This window comes from Lissotriton vulgaris, chromosome 5 (genome assembly GCF_964263255.1).
Source record: "Lissotriton vulgaris chromosome 5, aLisVul1.2, whole genome shotgun sequence".
Lineage (NCBI taxonomy): Eukaryota > Metazoa > Chordata > Amphibia > Caudata > Salamandridae > Lissotriton > Lissotriton vulgaris.
The window spans coordinates 324,818,504-324,842,228 of NC_141693.1; the positions used below are offsets into that span (position 1 = coordinate 324,818,504).

Below are 23,725 nucleotides of genomic sequence, written 5' to 3' on the forward strand. Positions count from 1 at the left end.
GCGCGGCTGCGGCAAATCAACTCTGGTGGCGAACTGGGCGAAGTCATTCAAGCAGAGGCGCCTGGACATCAGCTTAATTTCGTATTATGTTGGCAGCAGCAGTGGAGCTGGTGATGACATCATGTCTTTTATGAAGTATTGCATCACGGAGCTCCGGTGTGAGCACTTTGGTAAATCCTTTTCAACTTCCTCCTCCTTTTTAAGTCTTCATGGCATAACAAATGTGCAGAATAACTACAGTTAATGAGAATCCCATACTCATACTATTGTGGACATTAGGGCACAAGAACTAAAACAAGCATTGGCATAGCCAATAGGTCTCGCTTTTGGGACCTTATAAGTATTTAGTTATGCAGCACAATATCCTCGGTGCAACAACATCAACTGTTGCATGGCTAAACACTTATATGGTCCCAAAAGCGAGACCTATTAGCTATGCCAATGCTTGTTTGAATTGTATTTAGCGCTGGGGGATGTGGTCCCTGGGGGAAATAGTAAACCATTTATAGTTAGCCAAGCTAACTATAACTAGTGCCTTTGCCATGCACTGCTTATGACCATATTACATCGCTTGTGACATGTTCTATGCCATCAATTATGACATCACTGATGACATCTTTAATGACATCATTGAGGACATCATCAAGTTAGTGTGTTAGTTTCTTTTATTGCTTACATAGTCGCGGGCAACTATTGTATTACTTTCCTACCTTATTTTGTACAACCTGTGTCCAGCTAATGGGTGTAAGTGTTTACAAAAGGCATGTGTTTCTAATGCATCATAAGTGTGTAGAGATATTGAACATGTTATAGAACTTTGTATTGAAGAGTAGCTCTGTGTACAGATGACAGTTGACAATTTGTGTCCTGTATGTACCACACAAGTTTTTTAGTTCTGCAAAAAGAGTTTCCAGCAAGACAAATATTCTAAGTAGTAGATACTAAGTATTATAATCAGCCTGAACATGCTTTCCTGAAGAGAGGATTTAATCTCTGTCTGCCTGCCACTGTTTTCAATATCGGTAATAGCTAGCCTGGGGGGCACTGGCGCATTCCCAGCACAATGATAAACACATGTAGGAGCTAATTGTCTAAAGAAACAGATCCAATCAGATCCTCAGAACAGTAGGCCTAAGAAGAGCCACGGTACTTAAAGATGTTCGCATGGCTTCCCAAATCGCTCACGGATCGCAAGCCATCCAAGTACATGTCTGATCATCAGTTGTGGATGAAATGGCGAGTAATCTTGCATTTGGCATCTCAGATAGAAGTGCTGGGCTGGTTTTTAAAAGCAGGGTGACAAACGTTCAGTGAGGCATTTATGTGAAATTACAGTAAAATATCACCATCATAAAATATTTACAGGGTATTCGAGTTGACTAGTTAAATATTTTTGAGGGATTACCAGTTAACATATCACGAAGATACAGCTTTTTCCATCCTTGGTTATACATTTTCCTATCATTGCTTCTAAGTGGGTTGGTTTAATTAGTTAAACAGAAACTAACCAACACTACAACTCCCAGAAATCAATGATTTGTTAAAGGAAATTGGAAGATGTCCCAGTGGCTTGGAGTTATCTGCTAACCTTGTGTCTCTAGGTCATTAACATTCTAACATTTAAGAATCCAGGGCCAATTCTGAAAGAAGAGGAGCTTTCCCACCACTGGAGTACCTGGTACTGTGAGGGGGGTTGAATTACCCTCTCTTACAAGCTGGACCTGAGTGTCTCCTAAGAAATGATGATCCTACTTGACGCTGAGAAAGCCTTTGACCGCGTCTCATGGGACTTCCTGTGGGAAGTGTTGAAACGTAATAATTTCGACCCTAAATTTATTAAATCTATTAAGTCAATGTACCTTCATCCCAAAGCAAAAATTCTAGCAGCAGGACTCTTATCTGAAAATATTAATATTGCAAGGGGTACCAGGCAGGGATGCCCTTGTTCACCCCTGCTTTTTGCTTTATATATTAACCCCCTTATCTTGAAACTATTAGAAAACAATATTATTAAACCGGTCATTAGCTGCCAATTCGAAACTAAAGTATTGGCCTACGCCGATGACATCGCGGTTACTACATCTGGCCCGACTGAGGCTATACGTGAAATAGAGAAAGTGACTACTGAATTTGGACGTTGCTCGGGCTATTCTCTTAACAAAGGAAAAACAATTATTTTGTGTACAGATAACAGCATCTGCATGGATCAACGAAGAGCCGGAAAGGCTACGTATCTGGGATTTGGTATTTGCGCAGATACTAAACTATTATCAAAAGCTAATTTTGATCCATTACTGGCCAAGATCAAGAATGATTTTGAAAGAGTTAATAGCCTCCATCTCTCTATCATAGGTAGAGCCAATTATGTAAAAATGAATACGCTGCCTAGATGCCTGTATCTTTTTCGGGCAATTCCTTTATCTATTGATCAGGAAACGCTAGAGTTGATTAATTCACTTATTTCTAAATTCATGTGGCAAAATGGTAAGATTCGGAGATCTCTGGCGTTATTATCATTGCCCTTTGATAGAGGTGGTCTGGCTATTCCCAATATAATTTTGTATTATTGGGCAGCATTTCTAAAACAACTCACACCTATGATTAATGGCTATAGTATAGAGAGCCCAGAAGGAGTCGAAAATATTCCCTCAATCTACGAGCTTCTTATAGGCCAGGAGGCTAAGGGTTTACTTCTACGGAAAACTGAGGCAAGAAATTATAAGGCTTTCAAGGGAGAAGTTATAAATAGCGCATGGAGGATTTGGAAGAAAGTGACTAAATATATGCATATTTGTAAGATTAATCGATATACGCCTCTTTGGCGGTCAAATGCCATTGAAGGCAAGGAACTTAATGCTGTCTTAAAGAAATGGGAAAAGTTAGGAATAAGAACAATCGGTGACTTTTTAGTAAATAATTTTGACTCCACCTTTTTCGATTTAAAAGTTAAATATAAGTTAACAAATGGAGACTTTTTGAATTACGCACAGATATTTGCTAAATTGAAGGCCAAAGAGTCCTTAATCTGTCTTTCCAAAGTCGAAATTTTGGATGCAATTCCCAGAATAAACACCAGGATTGGAACCCTCTATAACATTCTTTTGACTTAAAAACAGGATGATCAAGATAAAATTGAAAATAAATGGACCACAAAATTAAACAATCCTAATGTTGACATTGATAGAGTGTTAGAGATGAGCCAGAAGTTACTTGTGGCAAGTAATCTTAAAGCGCAACTGTATAAAACTATATTTGACCTGTATTTTACTCCTGCAAAATTGTTTCTATGGGGGAAACGTGAGAATGATTTATGTCCTAGATGTAACTAAGGACCTGCTACGCTAACCCATATGTTTTATAATTGTCCTGATTTGATGGTAATTAAAAATATGATATTAGCCTTTTGGGAAGAGGTATTTAATCATAAAATACCAGAATCAGAAACTGTATTCTTACTAGGTTATGATTATTCTCTAAATTTAACTAAATCTGAAGAAAGATTAATTTTCATAGGTATGGCAGTACTAAGACTAATTTTATCAACTCGCTGGAAAGAAACAGATCCTCCTAGCTTTCAGATGTGGCTAGCGCGTTTCCTAGCAGTTTATAGATACGAAACAGCTATTTTTGAAACAAGAGGAGTCAAATCCAGGGCCCGCGGGGAGGCACTTTGGCGCCCAATAACTAGATGGAAAGCCGGCATTATATCTAGCGGCATTGGCTGATTCAAAAATTAATGTTCGTATCTCACTTGTCCTAAGCATTCATTGCTGTACTTATGTTGATTTTGTTTAATATATTGTTTCCTCTTGTGTTTGATTAACGGTCCAATTTGCATTACCTGCTGTATAGTCAACATTCTATTCATCTTTGTTATGTTTTGTTTCATTTTTTGTTTCTGTAAAGTTGCTCCTGCTTTTCCTGGTAATAAACAAATGAAAAAAAAAAAAAAGAAATGATGACCTGCATACCTGTCCCAGTTTTTCCTGGAGTTTTGCCTGGACATTTTTGATCTTTTAAGCAGGCTCACTATCCAGGTGAAAAACACTAGACCTGCAGATACCATGGATCTTGCAATCCCTACGAGGCCAGTTACTTTCCTAATGGCCCGCCGGGATAAAGTGAAATTCATGAATAGAGTATTTTACTGAGGAGGGTGAAGCCAGCAATGGGATAAGGCAGCATAGGAACAGTAGGTCAAGGAGAATCTTGTAATGTGTTCAGTGTTTACTGAGAGTTCAGGCTCTTACCCAGTACTTGGTTGACTAAGCAGTCCTGCCGGAAGTGTGTAAGCAGGAGTGTAAGATTCCATGTATGTTCCAGAAGGAATGGTACAATGTTGATAGGTAGTCAACACGGCTCTACTCTTTTTGTCCCCACATTGCACAGTAATGCCTTACCTTGGTCGCAGGCCTCCCCCTGGTAGCCACTCGGACACTCTGTCTGGCACTCGCCGGTCACGTGGTGACAGGACACGCCAGGCTGGCAATCACATCTGAACTTGCAGCCAACACCATAATAACCAGCCTCACATTCTAAGAAAAAACAAACCCAAGAGGTTAGCATTGCACAGCTTGAAAATCAATAACACCATTTTCACTGCATCGAGGGAAGACCAGACCTCCAATTCCATGAGTGCCAAGGCTTTAGAAACCACAGCTCTGTTATTTATCCCTCCCATAGGGCCACTTAGAGTGAGAAACACACCTATTGTACTACTCTGACCTCTGGTGCCATAGGAAATTAAAGGTCTCTACAGTCATATGTCTTGGTTAATAATCAATTACCTTGGTTTTCCCAGGTCTGCAACTTTAACTGATGTGGACAACTGCCCCATGCACTGGGACCACCAACTACTGCATCAGGCAGGCTTATTCGCATAGCTAATGTGTGACATATTTTTGATTTATGTCTCCAGGGTCTTGGAAACATGTGTTTTGCTAGACTGGCCATAGCCAGCATATGTAAAGCATACTCCAGGACTTCTAGCTACCTATTAGTGCTTTCCATATTTCTGCAGATTGTCATCTAAGGATCCTGTGCCTTACTCCATTTTGTCTGAGAAATTCTATTTCTTTTATTAAACTCCCTTCCTGCCAATTGCTATTTTGTTCTTTCTCAGCCATGAATTGTATTCATCTGCTTCTTGATAATTTTTCGAATTACTTTTTCTTTACAATTTGGGTGGTGCACGGTTAGAACTGCAAGTTGGTGGAGAAAGAATCTTAACAGAACTCATAACTGTCTCATGTGAAGGGTGCACCGCTGTTAACATAATGTGAGTTAAAGAAACTGACCTGTGGATCAAATATGTCCTTTATCTAGTTTGTTGAAAATGACTGGAAAATTTGACAGGCTCGGGCCTCATGTACAAGAAAATGACGCAGCCCATGACGCAAGCTATTTAACTGCGCCGTGCTGCCGCATGTTCAGAGCACAGCGATGTGTCGTATTAACAATAATATGACATATCCCTGTGCTTTCCCCTGCACTGGTGCACAATTGGCTGCCATATGCCAGTACATTCCCCCTTGCGTCATTTTTCAAGGGTGTCTGCGCTGCGGGGATGATTGTTTTTGTGCAGGAAGGGACGCCTTCATGCACAAAAACAACCATTTATAGCATTTTCCTCTTTCTATGCATTCTGCAGAATGCAGCAAGCATAGAAAGAGGAAGAAACTAGGAGAACTAAAAGTATTTCTCCTTGTTGAGCCATTCCTACGTCTACCCTGGGGAGGCGTAGGAGTCTGACGCATTACCAGTATTACAAATGTTGTAAATACGGGAATGCGTCAAGTTCCATGGATGTTGAGTGGAGACACCCACAGCTATACCGATGGAACGCCCCTTTCACGCAGAGTAATGCATGAAAGGGAACCATATTTACATGGCCATGAAATGTCACGCAGGGTGACTTTATGTGGCCTTGTAAATATTGGCAAGCCTATTGCGCTGCGCCAAAAAAAGTGACCCACCGGCGGCGCAATATGCTTTCTAATCGACCCCCAGATTTTCAACTAATAAGGGTCTTATTTAGATTTGGCATTTGAGTTCTGGATAAGCTCAATTGTGGAGGGTGGTATTGTCTGCCACTGAACAGGCCACTGAGAGAACGGATACTTCCACTGCTACGCTCTGCCTTATGTGTCTCTTTTCTAGGCCCAAGAACAAAAAGCAATTCCTTTTAGTAATGTACGACAGATTTTTTCTTTTCTCAAACTTTTATATAGTGCGAACCTGACCCAAAATCGGGTATCAGAGCGTTCTACATGAGCACCAGTTGCTATACATGAGGACATATTCATTATTGTTTGGCATGGGGAAATTAACAGCTAGATTCATCAAGCATTTTTGTGGGCGCAAACGGTGTGAATCTCTGAATTCGGCCGTTTGCGCCCGCAAAAATAGCATTTGGAATTCATCAATGGGTCATGAACTCGCAATTTGAAAAATCGCAAAAAAATGCGATTTTTCAAATAGCGATCGCATTTAAGGAATCTCAATTTGAGATTCCTTAAATGCTATTCATGAGCCATTAAAAAATTGCGATTTCGCTATTTTTTGCCGCTATTTACGGTGAAGTCTGACTTTGTGGTAAATAGCGAAAACTGAGAAAAATGCACTTTTGTGCATTTTTCTCAGTTGTATGTTACACACACACATGTCCTTTGGACATGTGTGTGTGCAACATAAGTCTAAATTTACATTTCAGGGGTGCTACAGGGTGTCCTGTGGACACCCCTGGCACCCTTGAAATCGCATCCTTATTTGCGATTAGCAAATTGCTAATCGCAAATAAGGAATGTGTAGGAATCGCAATTTATTTAGCGATTCCTACATGAATCCCGTTTTGCAAGTCCTTAAAAGCGATTCCTTAATAATCGCTATTAAGGACTCGCAAAAGGGGAAAATGATGAATCTAGCTGCATGTGATTTGCCCAGAATCACAGGATGTTGAGCGTTGTTGCTGAGACTCGAACCCGGTTCCCCCGATTTGAAGTCCACCACCCTAACCGCTAGGCTACATACTCTCTCCATTGCAGGACGCAATATTGTAGTACTGCAGTATTGCATGATCTTCATTCACTTCATGTAATGTTATCAGGATGAAAGACTCTGATGAATCTATCTGGCATGTCATTGAGGCTGGTTTGAACTGCCTTGAAATGCTGCTTTTTGTCATATTTGTCGTGCAAGTGAGGACAAAGTAAGTGTGATGTAGCTTGCACCATCTGAATGACTTCAGTAAAATGACAATGCCATATGGAATCACACAGAATGGCCATAGGTAGAAATGGGAATGGCACTCAAATCCTCCGCTACAAAGTTGATGGAGTTTGGGTGGGATACAGCATCGGGAAGAATCAGCATTATATTGGAGGAGATCTACGAAGTAAGCAAGGAAAAGACCCGTCTCCAGATGTGAGAACTAGGCCCTGCCTCCTGATAGAAGGAATCAGTTTTGTTTAGCATGTGTGTTAGTGCACAACCAAACCTGGCTCTGCTGGGCAACGCAGGGACCCATTGCTTAGAAACAACAGACATGATGAACTAGGCCTTCCCTGCAGACATAGTTGAATCAAAGTCCACCTCATGTTATCATGATTACTAACTAGCCCAGAGAAACACTGAGCACATTCTCATCAAAACCATAAACACATGCAGCCGCTAATTGTCCAAAGGGACTGAGTGAACCAGATCACGCGAAAAAGTAGGCCACAGAAGAGTGGGGGTACTTAAAGAGTTTCACATGGGCTCATAATTGTCTCTCAAGGACCTCAAACCTTCCCAGTACAGGCCTGATCATGAGCTGGAGAGGAATTGGCAACCAGTGGTGTGGAAAGGATGTGACGGGCCCTAACGCAATCAAGGGAAACAGATCCCCGTCCTTTTGGACAGGAAAACGGCAGAAATGGAAACGTGGTGGGATCTCATAGTTGGGTGCTTTTAGCTCTAATTTTGTGAAATATTCTCAGAGCCATTTTCCAGTTGGTACAAATAGAAATGTGATACTGAATATGTACTGCTAAGTTCCATTGAGTTGGGTAGCAATAAACATTGGTTATTCAGGGCCAAGATACCCATGTGAGTAAAAGGAGCTTTACAAATGCACATGTTATATTGTGACTTATTATTATAATGGCTCCCCATCCACAAACTCAGCCAATTCAAACTGTTCACTCACACATACAAAGCCCGATACACAGTGGCGGTCGGTGGTGGGAGTAGCTGACGGGTGGTTACGTGGGTAGGGGGAGGGGCAGGGTAGGGGGTAGTAATCTATGGATTACGGATGATTACAGGTATGTAAACATAAATAAAGAAAACGAATTTCGTTGCATGCACTGATTCGCATTTGGGGATGCAGTGCGCGGAACAGAATTTGTATTATTTATTTATATGTTTACTTACCTGTAACTCTCCGTAATCCACAGATTACTACCCCCCACCCTGCCCCTCCCCACATCACCACCCGGCAGCTACTCTCACCACCCACTGCTACTGCCTACACAATGATGGACCAACATACACTTAACAACGCACACTTTCGCCAGCCAGCCAGAGATACACGATCTAGCTCCCGCTCGCTTGCATGCACCTTCAGCATTCACAAAATGAAAGCAGGAGGTCGCTCTTCTCCTACGCCATACCCAAAACATGGAACGAGCACATCAGGACCCCCCTCCTCAATTTTTGAGTTCCGTAAGAAGCTGAAGTCCAGGCTCTTCAAATAAATCTGTGAGGGTCGTACGGCCACTCACCTGCTCAATCGCCAGGATACCCTCACGGGCGGTATGCGCACAACACAAGTCTACATAACATAACATATTACCGTATTTTTTATATAGGGTATTTTTAATAGTGCTGATCTAGGCTTCTAGGAGGGGTATACTGGAGGGGCAAGGGGAAGAGGTGGGGGCATATGGAAAAATTAACAACTTAATAGGCAAAGGAGAGCTATACAGCACAGCACACATAGGTTTCGTAGCACAATACAGGATGACGTTTACACAACACTGGCATAAAAATCCAGATTAGAGCATAAAGTGGAAACAAGAAAATCTTTCTACAACGCAGGATCAATTTATGCAGCAATCTTTACTGACATATGGAACAATGAAATGGCACAGGTTGTGAAATAGCAAGTGATTAAAACCAATTAGGTGGCATTATAGTCCAGATTTTCAGAATTTTGTAATAGACATGGGTTTTCAAAGAAAATTATTTCCAGTGCTTTAAAAAATGTAGGCGTTTCCAAAGAAAGAAAATTCTACCCATTTATCACTTATTCAGTGTTATTCTCCTGCAATTAAACGGCTCTGCCTTGCTTGGAATGTCGGAAACGCCATTTTTATTGGCACTGACATTTATACACCCAGAGGAAGACGTTTAGTAAAACATAAGCAATGTCAAATTCAGCCAAACACAAAACTATATTCCCTCAGTTCTTGTAATAAAATGTGTGCCCCGCGCATCTGTGCATCCTTCGGCTATGTTTGAGGTTTTCCTCCTGCACCCCAGTGCCTGGTTTATTCTGTTTTACCACAGTAAGGATTGTGAACTTAGGCACCACTTTTCAAGAGGAGACAGTAATGTGGACCAACATTATATACATTTAAAGTTTATTATATCAGTGTGTATCTAGGAGGCACGTCAGAGTTCAGCAAATTACACCTTAAAATAAAAACCTTTGACAAATGTTTCAAATGTTTACAAATTCTGCATGTTTTCTTGAAGTACCTACAACTAAACCAATAGGCACCGACAACGGAATACATGATAATCAGGACAAAGAATTAATCACTTTATCCATTATATTTCAAATATATTTCAACATGAAGGTTTTGTTTCCAGATGAAGGTAAACGATAAAAGCGCTTCCACCAACCAATCAGGAATTTGAGGCTAACTGTTATGAATTTACCAGGGCAAAATCATTTTGCTACAATTTAATTGGCGAATTATCGCTGGTGTTCACTAATTATTTTTAAAAAACCTGAGCGTTACACAGACCATAATAAATAAAGTTTTCGTTTGCGTAAAGGCCTAAACTTAGTTGAGCCAGGCTTGGCTTTTTTTTTAATGCAAATAATGCTAAATTCTCCGAGAACGTTGCCCTTTCCTAAAACTTTGTATTTTCTGCCTTTTGTTTCTTTAAAAACAGTTAAGTTAGAATACCTCAGCCACAGTACAAGTTTTCATACTTCGTCATGCTTTCTCTCTGGCTAGGAACAGTAACTGCTGCAGCTGTTAAGTGTCTGACCCAGAACAGGCGCGCTCAATTAGATATTCCTCGAAGCACACTTAATTAGTCATTTAAAACTGCTGAGCTCAGACTGTGAATATCTTTTCCTCCGAGCCTCTGGCTTTTTCCCACACTGGGGTTACAATTATTTGGTAGGAGGTCAGTGAGGGAATGGATGGAGGCCACCATGGCTCTGTGATGCCCAGGAGAGGGGTGTGATTTTCCTTGATCAGATCATCAATGATTGGGGGTGGGGGATCTTTTCGTTGGAGACTTCGCATGGAGCGGGGTGCTCCACCACAAGTTGGGGGTGTGGGGGATCTAGGGGTGTTTGAGGCAATTCTAGTATCATCTCTGGTACCGGAGTTGGTTATGGTTCAGGGGGAAGTGGACTTGAGTATGCTCAGAGAGTGGTCCCCATAATGTTGGTGTTCTATCCACGGTGATTTGACTGTCTCTGACTCGACCAAAGTCTATGATTCTACACTCTGGGGCCCTCTGGATGCTTTGAGGTTTGGCTGACTATTAGGTTCCTTTGTCTGCAACTGGTGCAGGTCCAGCTGCTGGTCTTTGTGGTGACTGCAGGGTGCAAAGTCTGGGAGACGGACTCTGCTGAGTCAAGTTTTGCCTTGTCATCTTTCCAGAAATGTTGGGTGGGCAATATAAGCAGTGAAAGTGGGGTGGAACCCCTGGGGGTGTTGCCGGACGAAAAGAGCCATTGTGGCAGAAGGATGGCACTGGTTTGGAGACTACGGAGCTGTTTTCATGACAACTCTCAGATCTTTGAGCATGAGGAGGTGGTAGTGGTACAGAGCTCGTTTTTTAAATGTAACCTGCTCTGCTGTGAGCAGGTAGTGAGTTAAGGGACCTTAGATGTTTTATCGATTCTGGTCGGAGAGTCGCATTTGCTACCAGTATACACTTGTCATTAATGAAGATCGCCTTTAGAAATTGAACCAGCCACTGAAATGGAGATGGTTTATCTGAAGGGAAGGTCCCAGCCAAGACTATTATGTGTGGAGAGAAGCAGATCTATTTTGATGGATCTTTTTTCAAGAATTACTATTTGTCTGGGTGAAAAGTGAGGATGTTGTGCTTGAACTTGCTTCTTGTGTTTTCTGATTTGATGTCATTGATTTTAAGCCGGCTACTCCTGAACTTCCGAGTAGGGGGACGTGCAGGGATGAACTGGGCATGGATGATTTAGGAGTGGTGTGTGCAGCTTTGACATTTGGTGGCACTTTTTGTACTTCTATGATGAGGCAGCACGTACCACACTTTCAGCTTTCCATATCAGCCTAAAGGGGGTGAGTGGTCTAGCATGGCTGGTCTTGATGATGAGGATATGGGAACACAAAGTCTGCTGGGTTCTACATGATGTTAGAAGTAGGAGGTTTGGGCTTTGAGGAGCGTTAGGCATGGATGACAATAGCTGAGCAGTAACCGTATATGGATTGTATAGAATTCATGCAGCGCGGATATCAATTTTAGTTTTCAATACGTGCAAGGCCTAGAATAGTTGCTTCATTCTGATGAATCTCAGCAAACAAGCACTCTTCACTTAGCTCTGCGAGGTCAGTGTGGCCTGGAGGAGGAGATATCTGCTCGACTCAAGTCATGCCAATGAGGTACAGTAAGTTGGCTTGAAAACCTATTTTAAGATTGGTGTTGAAATGAGTGGCAACAGAAGATTCGCCTCTATATTACATTTGTTATCTCTGGTGGGCACTTATGCTCAACACAACCACACTACCATTCACATTCTATGTTTCAATTGGGCCACCTGTGAGTGATTGTTGTGTAGTGGACCCCTCCCTCTTCTCATACGGCCGCCTGAAGAATAGCTCACTAGTGAGGGCTGTGAAGAGCATTGGGAGGCGGGATGTGCCTCAGGACACCATCTGGACCAAGCTCAGTAATGATGGAGAGATTTCCACTTCAGATGGGGATTGGGGCAAAAGGATGGACAGTGCATCCGCGCAGGAGGGCACGTCTTTACTGCTGCTGCACCTGTGCTGTGGGTCTTAGTGAGGTTTGGTAACAACGTTCCACTGTTTCAAAGCTAAAACGATTGGCTTTGTCATCGCTTACTTGATATAGTTGTGAACCCCTACTTGGTAAAGATGTTGCTTCTGCAGAATTTCCTACAGCTGTGAATGACAAGTGATACAATTACAAACTTGACAAACACTGTAGCAACCTTGGACAGACAAAGAAGTTGCTCACTTGTATATTTGGAACTGCGGCCTGAAGCTTGTGCGTATATCTGTAGCAGAATTATTAATCAAGTGACCCATTTTAACAACTAACTATATAAAATCCTCAGGTAATGATGAGAGACTATCTACATCAGTAGAGTACCTGGTGTCAGGCACCTGCCATTCAGGAACTTCAGCAATGACAAAGAGAAAAGACTTAGGGCCAGATGTAGGTAGCCCAATACCGGTCGGTAACGGACGAAATTACCGAATTTCGGCCGTTACCGACCGGTATTTGGCATTTGAGATGTAGGAGGCAGGTTTAAGGATTCGGTAATTTACCGAACGGTAATTTAAGGAATCGGTAAATTAACGAATTCTTAAATACCGATTCGGTAAATTACTGAATCCTTAATGTACAGAGCACTCAAGTGAGTGCATTTTTCATTTAAGGATTCGGTATTTACCACCAACTACAAGTTGGTGGTAAATATCAAAAACCTTTGAAAAAGCAAATTTGTGCTTTTCCAAAAGTGCCATGTGGCAGACATACATGCCCATAGGGCATGTATGTGTGCCACATGTGCACCCATGCACTATTCAGGGGTGCAACATGGTGTCAATGTGACACCCTGCCACCCTTGTAAGTCTTCCTCCTATTACCGATTGAATATTTACAGAATCAGTAATTCTCATTCGTTCCTATGGGCCTCCAGGCCCATAGGAATGAATGGGAATTACCGAATCGGTAAATACCGAATCGGTCATTACCGAATTTTACCAATTCGGTAACATTTACCAATTTTTTTCCTACATAGCATTTACCGATTCTAAAATACAGAATCGGTAACATTCGGTATTTTAGAATCTGTAAATGTAGATTACCTACACATGGCCCCTAATATCAAGCTTTCCCTATCTATGACCCGGACTTTGAGACAACAAATCCCTCTAAATTAGATTAATCTCCTGCGTAATTCCTGAACTCCTGCCCTAATGTAAGTAAGAACAATATACATTGACACCAAGCTACTGAACCGATCCCCTACCCCAAACCTTCAACCTTCTTACACCTTCCATGAACGAAAGAGGGCACATGGCCAATTGACCAGCTGCATGAATGGATCCTGGGCTGGTCAATTGATGATATAAGCGTAATTAATGCATGCTACCACTACCTTCCCTCCTTCTTCCAAACAAATAGCTTCCTTAGAGGATGTGTGATGTAGCGGGTGGCCGGATGTACAAGAAGTTATGTGTGGGGATTCCAGAACTGGAATCTGATCTCCAGAATGACGGTTGGAAACAGTGTGTCTTCTCTACCCAGGTACTGGGTAGAGGAGGTGCATTTATGACCTCCAAAACATCAAAAGGTTAACCCTTTGTCCCAACTTCCTACCCTCAACAGCCTCTTGCTTCTTTCTACGCCTTCATGACGCCAGAATCCAGTGGAAGCAGGGGAAATGCTACTGCTACTAACGGGTAAAGAAGGGAAGCAGTGGTGTCTCTGGCTGCCCTAATTAATGCCCATGCCCCCCGCAGGAAAGTCCTGCTTTACATACAGGAAAAAAGACAGAAGCGATAAAGAAAGAAGTTTGAATGGCATCCACTATGCTGTGTCACTTCCCATCCGCACAGTTATGTTACGGGTTCCCTCACCATGGTGCGTTGATGTGGCTGCTGCACGAGGATCAAAGGACGGTTGCTTCCAGAGTATGATGCTGGTGGCACCCTAGTCAGCACTCCATCCTAGTAACCCTGACTTCTGCGTCTCCTTTCTTCTCTCTCCTGCAGTGCTTAATTTGAGCTTGTGGTTTCCGGTGCTCGGCACCGGCACTTAATTGTCATCACCATACTTATGACACTCTGCCACCTGGTGGCGCTGCTCATCTAATTTAGAGAAGAGCAGAGCAACGGTTATTAATGAATACAATATGTATTAAAAAATACCAAGACCTGCCTCCCCAGCCATTCGGACCTGGAATAATCTGAACTGTTGCACTTGCAGGCGAGAGAGATGGTTATTAGTTGTTTTGGTAGAGTCATTGGCAGCGATGAAGCGGCAATGGGAAGCGCAAGCTGCCGTTGCCTTCGGGTAGGGCCCTGGCACTTACTATTTTACAAATTAAGCACTGCTAATATCACAGATGTGTGCACAAGTCATACAAACATCGAGTAAAATGAAATACATATAAAATATGCTCTGAGGAGAACTTTCACACAGTCTGTGTTTTAGAGTCACTCACTTGTCTGGCACCTGTTGCCGTAGTACCCAGCTTTGCAGACGCAGGTGCCCTCCTTTTTGTCACACTCCTGTGTGCTCTGCTGGACGCACTGACACTCTTCCGAGCAACCAGGCCCATAGGCCCACTTTGGACAAGCTGAGGTTAAAAAAAACAAGATGGATGAGTGTGTGAGAAAGAGAAAGAAGGAGAGTAAGAGAATAATAAAGCAACCGCGGCCAGTGCAGGTAAGAGCGGTGGGGCATTAGGGCCAGGTGGAGGGGGAAATTTCGATGGACGATGACAAGGGCAAAATCATTATTTACTTAATTTTCCCTCGTCATGGTCCATCAAAATTCCCCCTCACCATGCACAGGCCGCGGCTGACAAGAAGTATTTACACTGTCAAATTTAACACTCAAAGTCACACAATATACACTCAGATTAATAGATTCACAATAAAAATAATTAGAAAGTGCAAAGTAACGAGTAGTGCAAGCATTAAAAGATTTGAAGGGTAATTCCGAGCCATGTGCTACAAGGGAGTTTGCTCTAGAAACCGTATACAACTGGTGGACTAATGTCACTCTTTATTCCATACGCAAACCTCATCTGGCGGAATTTGTGTTGGGAAAGTACGACAAATTACGAGTTTTGTGATTTGCACATTACTGCATTATGCCCCATTCTGATGGGCCCGGCATCAACTATTATACACCACAGGGAGCAAATCCTACTTTTCAATTTTTTGGGTTTACTGATTTACTTCTTAATGGAAAATGGAAAATAAGAGTCTTAAAGGCTTCTGAAAAGACAAGAAGATTTATGGTTTTTTTCAGGAAGATTGGTTCACAGATTGCAATTCAGCAAGAAAAAGCTTCTTTTACTGATTTTTTTCCCCTTTGGGAATGGGGACTGTTAAATATCTCCCATAATTTGTTTCTTTTATCTCTTGCCCATCTAATATGGAAGAATCTCTTTTAGGTTTGGAGATGTACATGTAAAAATGTACATGTATTTATATAGCGCAAATCACTAACCGAGGTTGGTATCTAAGCGCTTGCTTAGGGAACCCGTCCTGGTATTCCCCGGTGAGATAACCCTGGCAGGGTATCCACAAGGTGAAAGCCAGGTATCCCGCCGCGAGGGGCCGTTGTGGAGATTAAGCAAGCTATTGCCCAGAGTCGCAGAGTGTGAACCCGTGAGTCGAGAAGGCACCGGAGCGAGAATTATCGAGTCCGTGGAATTTATGAGCCCAAAACCCACCGAGGCGGGGAATTGAACCCTGGTCCAGGGCCGATCTCAGTTTCCGGGTCTGCCGCCTCTAACCCCTGAGCCACACTTCTCCACAGATGGCCCAGATGGATTACTCTGAAGGGGATGGAGCAGGTCTTGAGGGTGGTGTGTGCTTTAATTGTATAGCAACCATGGTGTTCCGAAAGATACTGGTTACGCATTCAAAGATAAAATTAACATAAATTTGTTCGGGTTGCAAAATCAGGGATGTACACATGAATATGACCTGTTGGTGAACAAGTGGGGTTACAGCTTCTGGAGAAGGTTTAGTCATTAGAGACCACGTTTATATTTTCTTTACATGTCAATTTCACTGAACCCTGGGAATTCAGCCTAAAGTTTAGAAACTTGGTGTAAGTGACAATAGAGGTGGTGTCTCTAAAGAAGGCTATTTAGCTGGCCATTGGATCAAAAATTAATAATCAGCATGAAGGAAAAGAAGCATACTCGTATTTGGAGCAGTGCTGGCTGGTAACCTTTAAAAGTAGTGAGGCGTAATCCTTCACTTGAATTCGACTGAGCGAGCCTTGATTCTTCTTGGAGGGCTCGAGGAGTTCGCTCACATTTGTTTGCACTCAGTCTTACTCTCCTACACAGTCTCACTAAGTCTTTTCTACTCACATTCACTTACTCTTATTTGCACTTGCCCTTTTACTCACTCTGAGTCACTCAGTCTCACTGACTCATGCAGTCATACGACTTCTCACTCTGACCCTCGTAGTCTCACTAATTCAAACACATGTTCACTCAATCCCATGCATTCCGATTCGCCCAATCTCAGTCAGACTAACTGAATCTCACCCACTCTTGCTAAATACCGCTCAACTCACCCATTCTGACTCACTGGATCTCACTGTGACTCATCATTCTGTGGAGGAGTGTGGCTCACTGATTAGAGCGGCAGACCCTGATGCAGAGGTCTGGCCCGGGACCAGGGTTCATTTCCCGACGTGGCAGGGTCCTGGGCCCAAAAAATGTCCACGGACTCGATAATTCTCGCCTCGGTGCCTATTCTAATCATGGGGTCCCACGCTGCAACTCTGGGCAATAGCTTGCTTAATCTCCACTACGGTGGCCCACCCGCTGCGGGATGCCTGGCTTTCACCTTGGGGATGCCCAGTATGGGCTATCTCACAAGGAAAAGCCAGGACGGGTTCCCAAGGCAAGTGCCTTGATGCCTTTGGGTGATACGTGCGCTATATAAATCGCAATACATTTACATTCTGTCTCTCCCATTCTCACTCTGACTCACAAATGCTCACTTATTCTGTCATTCTCACTCTAATTCACTCATTCTCACTCTGATTCACTAGGTTTCACCTAGTCTGGCTCATTCTGATTCACTCAATCTCACCCTTACCTGCACATACTCACACATTCTCACTCAGTGCCGCTCATTCTCACTCATTCAGTCTCACTCAAACTAACTCTTACTTGGTCATACCCCCTCATTCTCACTTAGTCTTGCTCATTCTCATTCATTCTGACTCCCTCACGCTCTCTCTTACTCATCCTCACTCAGGCTCGCTGGCAAACCCATCTCACTCACTCATTCTCACTCCATCTAAATCTCACTTAGCCTCACTAATTCTCACTCAGTTTAATTTAACCAAACTCACTGTCACTCAGTACCACTTCATCAATGGCACTCTAACTCACCTAGTCTCAACTCAGCATCACTCGTTCTTACTCAGTTCCACTTAATCTCACTCATTCTGTCTCACTCACTCTCCGTGTCCCCTCAGCCGTACTCATTCTTAGTCACTCAATCTCATGTTGACTCACCTAGTCTCATTTAGTCTCCCTTAGTCTCACTCAGTCTCACTTTGATTCACTTTGACTCACTCAGTCTCACTGTTTCTCACTCTTAGTCTCACGCATTCTATAACTCATTCAAACGCACTTAGACTCTGACTTTCAGTCACACCCTGATTCACTCGGTCTCATCCACAGTAACACTCGCTGCCATACCCACTCACTCACACTCATACTCATTCTTCCTATAACTCCTTCTTACTCACCCTGGCTGACTCCTTCACTCTCGCTCGATTTCGCTAACAGACACACAGACACTCTCACACATATCAACACTCTCCCTCACAGACACATATTCTCATCCACACTCCCATAACATTTACAAGTTTCTTTCTTCCTTTCCTTGCTGCCAGCAGAGGTCCCGTTTGCACCGCTGCTTCTCCATGTAACCTCGGGGCAGCCATACGGCTCCTGCACACTTCACCTGGCACAGCGGCATGAAACTGAGACCTTCACCCTGTGCCATCGCTGATTCGAGGTTTCCGCCTCCGCTCTTTCACCTCACCATTTCCCAACTCTGTGACGTATAGGGAAGGGTTGGGTGCCAGGGTGATTGGCATATAGCCATGATCACTGCAGGACTCTAGCATGCAGCACCCATGGCTACTCTAGCAATGATGTTTTAGCTCATCACAGATGGTGGAGGCACTGAGGCGTGGCAGGGCACTGAAACGATGGTTGTGGTTTCACCATCCCTCGTCAGACTCTCTGATGGCTGGTGTAGGTTCCTACATGCGCCTGTCCCAGCCATCAGACAGTGTCCCCGGCTGCCTCAGGCTGTTGTCGGGCCCGAAGTAGGTAAGCATTTTTTTTAATTATACCAAGAGTGAATACAAGATTTACTTCTGACAGCTGCGGTGAAAACTATCCTGGGTAACTGGAAGGACACCAGCAAAGCCACCTTCAAACGCTGGTTCAACTGGGTCACGTTCCTCCGGGGGGCGGACAACATCACTGGCAAACACAAGACGGCGAATCACACCGCTAAAGATAACATGTGGGAAGCTCTCGACGCGTATCTAGAACAGTGACCAACACCCCCCCCCTCCTTTCTTTCTCTTCCTCTCTTCTTTTTTTCCTCTAACGGCCCCACCAGGCCGCAACTTTGCAAGATCGGTACAAGTATTACGAATGTTTTGCCTTGTTTTGTATACAAAAATTTTACTTTTCAATAAAAAAATATTCTGAAATAAAAAAAAATATATATTTGCTCTTGTTATAACACATTTGTAGCAGAAACAAGGAGTCCATAATGAAGTGCCACCACTGGTTTCGATTCAGTTTGTGTGAGAAACTGGGGTCTAATACCAGAATATTGTCAGAATATCGTCTGCTACTTGTAACAAATTTACACCCAGTGGGGTATAATTCTGTAAATGATATTTTGTACATACTATTTATGGGAGAAAATATTTCTGTGTATTGAAGATGGTGATCAATTTTGACAGAGTCTATTTAAGAATCGTGTTGTTGCGCATATGGAAATTAGTGTTATGTATCTCTCATTTAATCAACCTTAGAAGGATGAAATGCTCAGATGACCTGTTTTTATACATACCCCAGGAACCCTCCGAATAAAAAATAGTGTCTGGGTATACCTAGAGGTATTTATAAACATCACTCATCTGGATCCCTGCATGTCCAGTATGGCTTTATCTAAGAACTCCCATTCCATCTACGGTTGAGTCCGCCCAGGTAGTATAATCTCACCCAGGTTCATCTAAAATAAATTGGAGGAAGATTACCACATCTTGACAGAGTCCTTTTTAACAAAAAAAACAGAGTTCCAGAGGAGAATTCTCAAGGCAGCGTCTGCTTATATGTGTTAAGACTATAAATGGGAGATTGCAACTGACCTGCTCTTCTCTCACTCTCTCTTGTGAAAAAGAACCATTTGAGATACTGCCAGGTTTCACAGAAATGTCTGCACTGGATGACTGTTCGGTGCACCGATCAATAAATATATATCATGTTCTACCCTGTGTCCAGTCGGCTATGGGTGGCTGGCATGTTAAACTAGTTGTGACTTGTTAGTAGGCCCTGGGGACATTTTTGTTGCATCCATGAAATTTCATGAAATTTACTAATTCATACTAGGCAAATAAAAAAAGGAATGAAATTCACCATAATTGTTCCCACTGGACACTCGTAGGAGAAGAAAATGTCTCATTTCAAGATGAAAATGTCTTGCTGGAAACAATTTCTTCCCCAGCCAGTGTTCTGCTAATGTTTTGCAAGACTCTTAGACCCTCGAATTCAATTTTCTACAAAATATCCTGTAATTCTTTTGCAATTTTGCACCAAAAAGTGATTTCACATACTCCTACTTTTTGATTGAGTATTCTTGAACTTGAATTTTTTCACTTTCAAACACAGGCCTGCAAGTCTCCTTTCGAAAAGTGCTGTGGATTATGGTATTAGTTCACTTTGTAACTATAAAGGAATAACTTAAAAATCGATTTACTCAGCTTCATGCTCTCTTTGCTATCAGTCATTTAACAAGAAACCGCGGCTTAAATGGCATTGGCCTTCAGATAACGGCAACAATCTAAACCAAAGCCTGTAATCTAGGAATATGACAAGTGCGAGCTCCTCATCCAAAATGTACATTTCTACGGAATCTGCCTGATTCTGTGGCGGAAATTCTTCATAAAAGGCTGCAGGGGCAGTCTACAAATAATAACGTTGAATATTTATTTCCTAACGTACACTAAGCATGAGTCCATCCTCTTTTTCCATTATTTTTCTGGAAAAAATTTACATCTGCTTTTGCTTTATTCACCATTACTTTTTAAAACTATAGACTAGCTCATGTCTCTATGACAAAAGCAGGCAGTGAAATGGGTACACTGGATAGGCCTGGGGGATATCTTCTTTGTAGGTCGATGTTGCAATACGTTTTAGTCAAAACTCAATATTGGAAAAATGATTGTGATATCTAATTCATACTAACCTGTAATTTAAGAGTCATATAGTAGTCTTTCTAATACTTTTATGATTCAAAGTATAATCACCGCATCTTCTATGATATCTTTGCTGACCAATTTATTTATCAGATCTGTTACTTCTAGGCTAGCATGTTTCGCAACAGAACTCACTTCTTCAGGGCAATAATTCTTTTTATGATAATGAACTACAAAAATTGTGTAAAAATAGAATACATTCTACATAAATGTATGGGTGTCATTTCTGACCCCATACATTGTTGTCAAAAGTTGCACACCCCACATGCCCAAGCATCCGATCATAAGCATCATCTTACCTAAATGGCAAAAGCGTCCGTACAAGCCTGGGTCACATAAGCAGGCGCCGTAGATCCGATGGCACCTCCCTTTGTTGGCGCAATTACATTTCTTTTTACAGAACTTCCCATAATATCCCTTGGGGCATCCTGGAAATAAAGAAGAAGACTTTTTTTTAGAAAGAATAGCAAGCTACAGAAATGGTAATACAAGTAGTTAAAAAAAATCTTAAAAGTACCATCCTCACAGGACTCTCCACCGACCCCAGGTGGGCAGCGGCACTTCCCAGTTATTGGATCACAAGTTCCTCCATTTTGACAGCTGCACACAGAACTGCAGTTTCTCCCAAATGTCCCTTCAGGGCAGGCTGCAATGTGAAACAACCATTGACAAAGACATTAAGTTTGACTTATAGGCAGTGTATATACAAAAAGACACACAACATTTAAGGAGCAGTGTAGACATGCAGACATATTAAGAAGCTGCAGGCTTCCGTGTCCACAAAGGTCCACACCCATGCAGGCACCAATGTACACAGACAACATTTATACAGGCTCCCATGTAATCAGATAGCACACTTACAAGCAGCACCGCACACTGGCAACACAAATACAACAGTTATGTTAACAGCCAATACGCAGGCATACCCAGTTCATCAACAGGCATACATGTACACAAGCATAGATGCAAAAAGACCCATTTTTTCTATGATGCCTTCAATCATTCCTGGATTTTGGACAACATAATTTTGCATGGAGAGATTTTTAAATCCATACTGGCAAGAGTAAAGCTGAAAGTCCCAGAATGCAAGCCTGGGTTGGCTAAAATTTAAGCTTAGGGTATCACACCTAACATGCGCTCAGTAATTGGTCTTCAAGATGGTCACAATGTGTTCTCTTATTTTTTGCTGTTTTCACAGAGGTTCATGTGTGTGACTAAATGTTTTACTTAAGACATTATGCATAAAGTAGATTAAACGGAAACATTGTTCCGTCTGTTGAGCTATCAAACATTTTCACTAGCCTGAGTTTGTTTACATTTCACGGCACGTAAACAGTCTTTGTATGTGAGATGAAGGGCTCTTGTTACCCCCCAAGCACTGTAGTACACAGCATTATAAACTGACATGTGGTGTTCCCGAAAATGCTTTCCTCAAATTATTTTGATGAAGAAAGACTCCTTTTAAGAGTGGCACACATGAAACATCAGATGCTACATCAAAGTCAATAGGAAGGTGCATTCAATTCGAAAAGTAGGTAATTCTACACTTGAGACCTTTATTTTTATAATTCCAAAGTATTTGGCATGAATGAATCCTGCATGTTGCATTCATAGTGAAAGCTAACAAAAAAGCTAGTGCGTGACACTGCTGCATGAGCATAATGACATTTATTCCTTGTATATGTTTATGTAGTGCCCAGGAGCAGAGCTGTAGCGTCTTTGTCCCGGGGGCACATTTCTTAGAGGCATTTTTCGGGGCGTATAATGTAAATTGGGGTGCAAAATTTGAAAAGTGGAGGGGTACTTGCCTTGCCCTGGGCCCTGCCGGCCCACAGGGGTCACCTTTTAACAGTTTCAGAGTGGATAAAGGGAGGTCAAATGGTTTTAGTGCACAGATATGGTGTGTGGCACTTCAGAGCTCCTTGAGGGCCTGAGTCGAGCAGAGTAACACGATTGGAGGTGGACATAAACAAGGTGGTGAGTAGCTGAGGGAGCACAGTGAAACGAGGGCTCTTGGAGAGTGTATTTTCCGATGAGGGGACATCAAGTTTTACTTGGTGTCAATAAGTATTTATTCATTTTATCTTGCTTTTACACTTTATTGGATGAACTGTCGTGGACAAAATCCACATGTTGTATATTAGTTCAAGAACGTGTATCTATGGCACAGCTTACAAACACATAATTATTTTTCCTGTTTGCTAGTTCAGTTAATTGATCCATTTCAGTATGTGGTGTGATTCAGATTCTATCAAAAACAATGCATTTTGGATGTCACAGTAGAAACTACATCCAGTGGCGGCTGGTAAAAAATGGTGGTGGCCGGGGATGGGACGGGGCATGCAGGGAGAGGTGAAGGTTCTGAAGAAGAAAAAAAAGAGAACTTACCCGCTGGACTCCTATCGCCAGCTGCCACCTCTCCTCCTATGCAGAAACCAGGAAGCACATAGACTTCAAGATTCCCCTAGCCAAACCCAAGGCTGCGTTATAGCAGCATTGTTATTGGTCTGAGCGCTGTGGTTCGGCACTTAGAGAGGGATTGGGAGGCTGTGCATGTTCTCCACCCAGGCTGTGCAATACAGCCTGCTGGAGAACATGCAAAGTGTGCATGGCAGTTTGGCTGGCCCGAGACAGCCAGCCAAACCGCCAAGTGCACTTAATGTGCAGCAGCAACCACTCCTCCTCCCTCTGGGTCATGGGACCGCAGCCCCACCCTAACCTAACCTGGCTGCAGTGCAACTTCAAGCTCAATACAAAAAAATAAAATGATAATAACGTTCCATTATTAACATTTTATTTCCCCCCTTAGTGGAGGAGCTGCCGCTGCCTACATCAGGACAGACCCCTCTACACATATTTATAGCTTTCACAATATATATTCTATGACAAAAAAAGGCAAACAATGTTAATTGTTATTATTAAATATTTTCCTCACCAGTACTCTCATTCCTCACAGTAGCACTATAATGCTAAAATACAGAACCCT

The 23,725-nt window shown here is 42.5% G+C and overlaps 1 protein-coding gene across 2 annotated transcripts in view; it reads right to left on the reverse strand.

The window, feature by feature from the left end:
* Positions 1-23,725, reverse strand: part of MEGF6 (multiple EGF like domains 6) — a 1,305,820-nt gene that overhangs the window by 170,432 nt on the left and 1,111,663 nt on the right. For both annotated transcript variants that reach the window (XM_086921560.1, XM_086921561.1), the window contains 4 exons: positions 21,257-21,385; positions 21,039-21,167; positions 14,690-14,824; positions 4,401-4,535 (listed from right to left, as the gene is read on the reverse strand). In XM_086921560.1, coding sequence (XP_086777686.1) covers positions 4,401-4,535; positions 14,690-14,824; positions 21,039-21,167; positions 21,257-21,385 — 528 coding nt within the window. The remainder of the gene's footprint in view (positions 1-4,400; positions 4,536-14,689; positions 14,825-21,038; positions 21,168-21,256; positions 21,386-23,725) is intronic.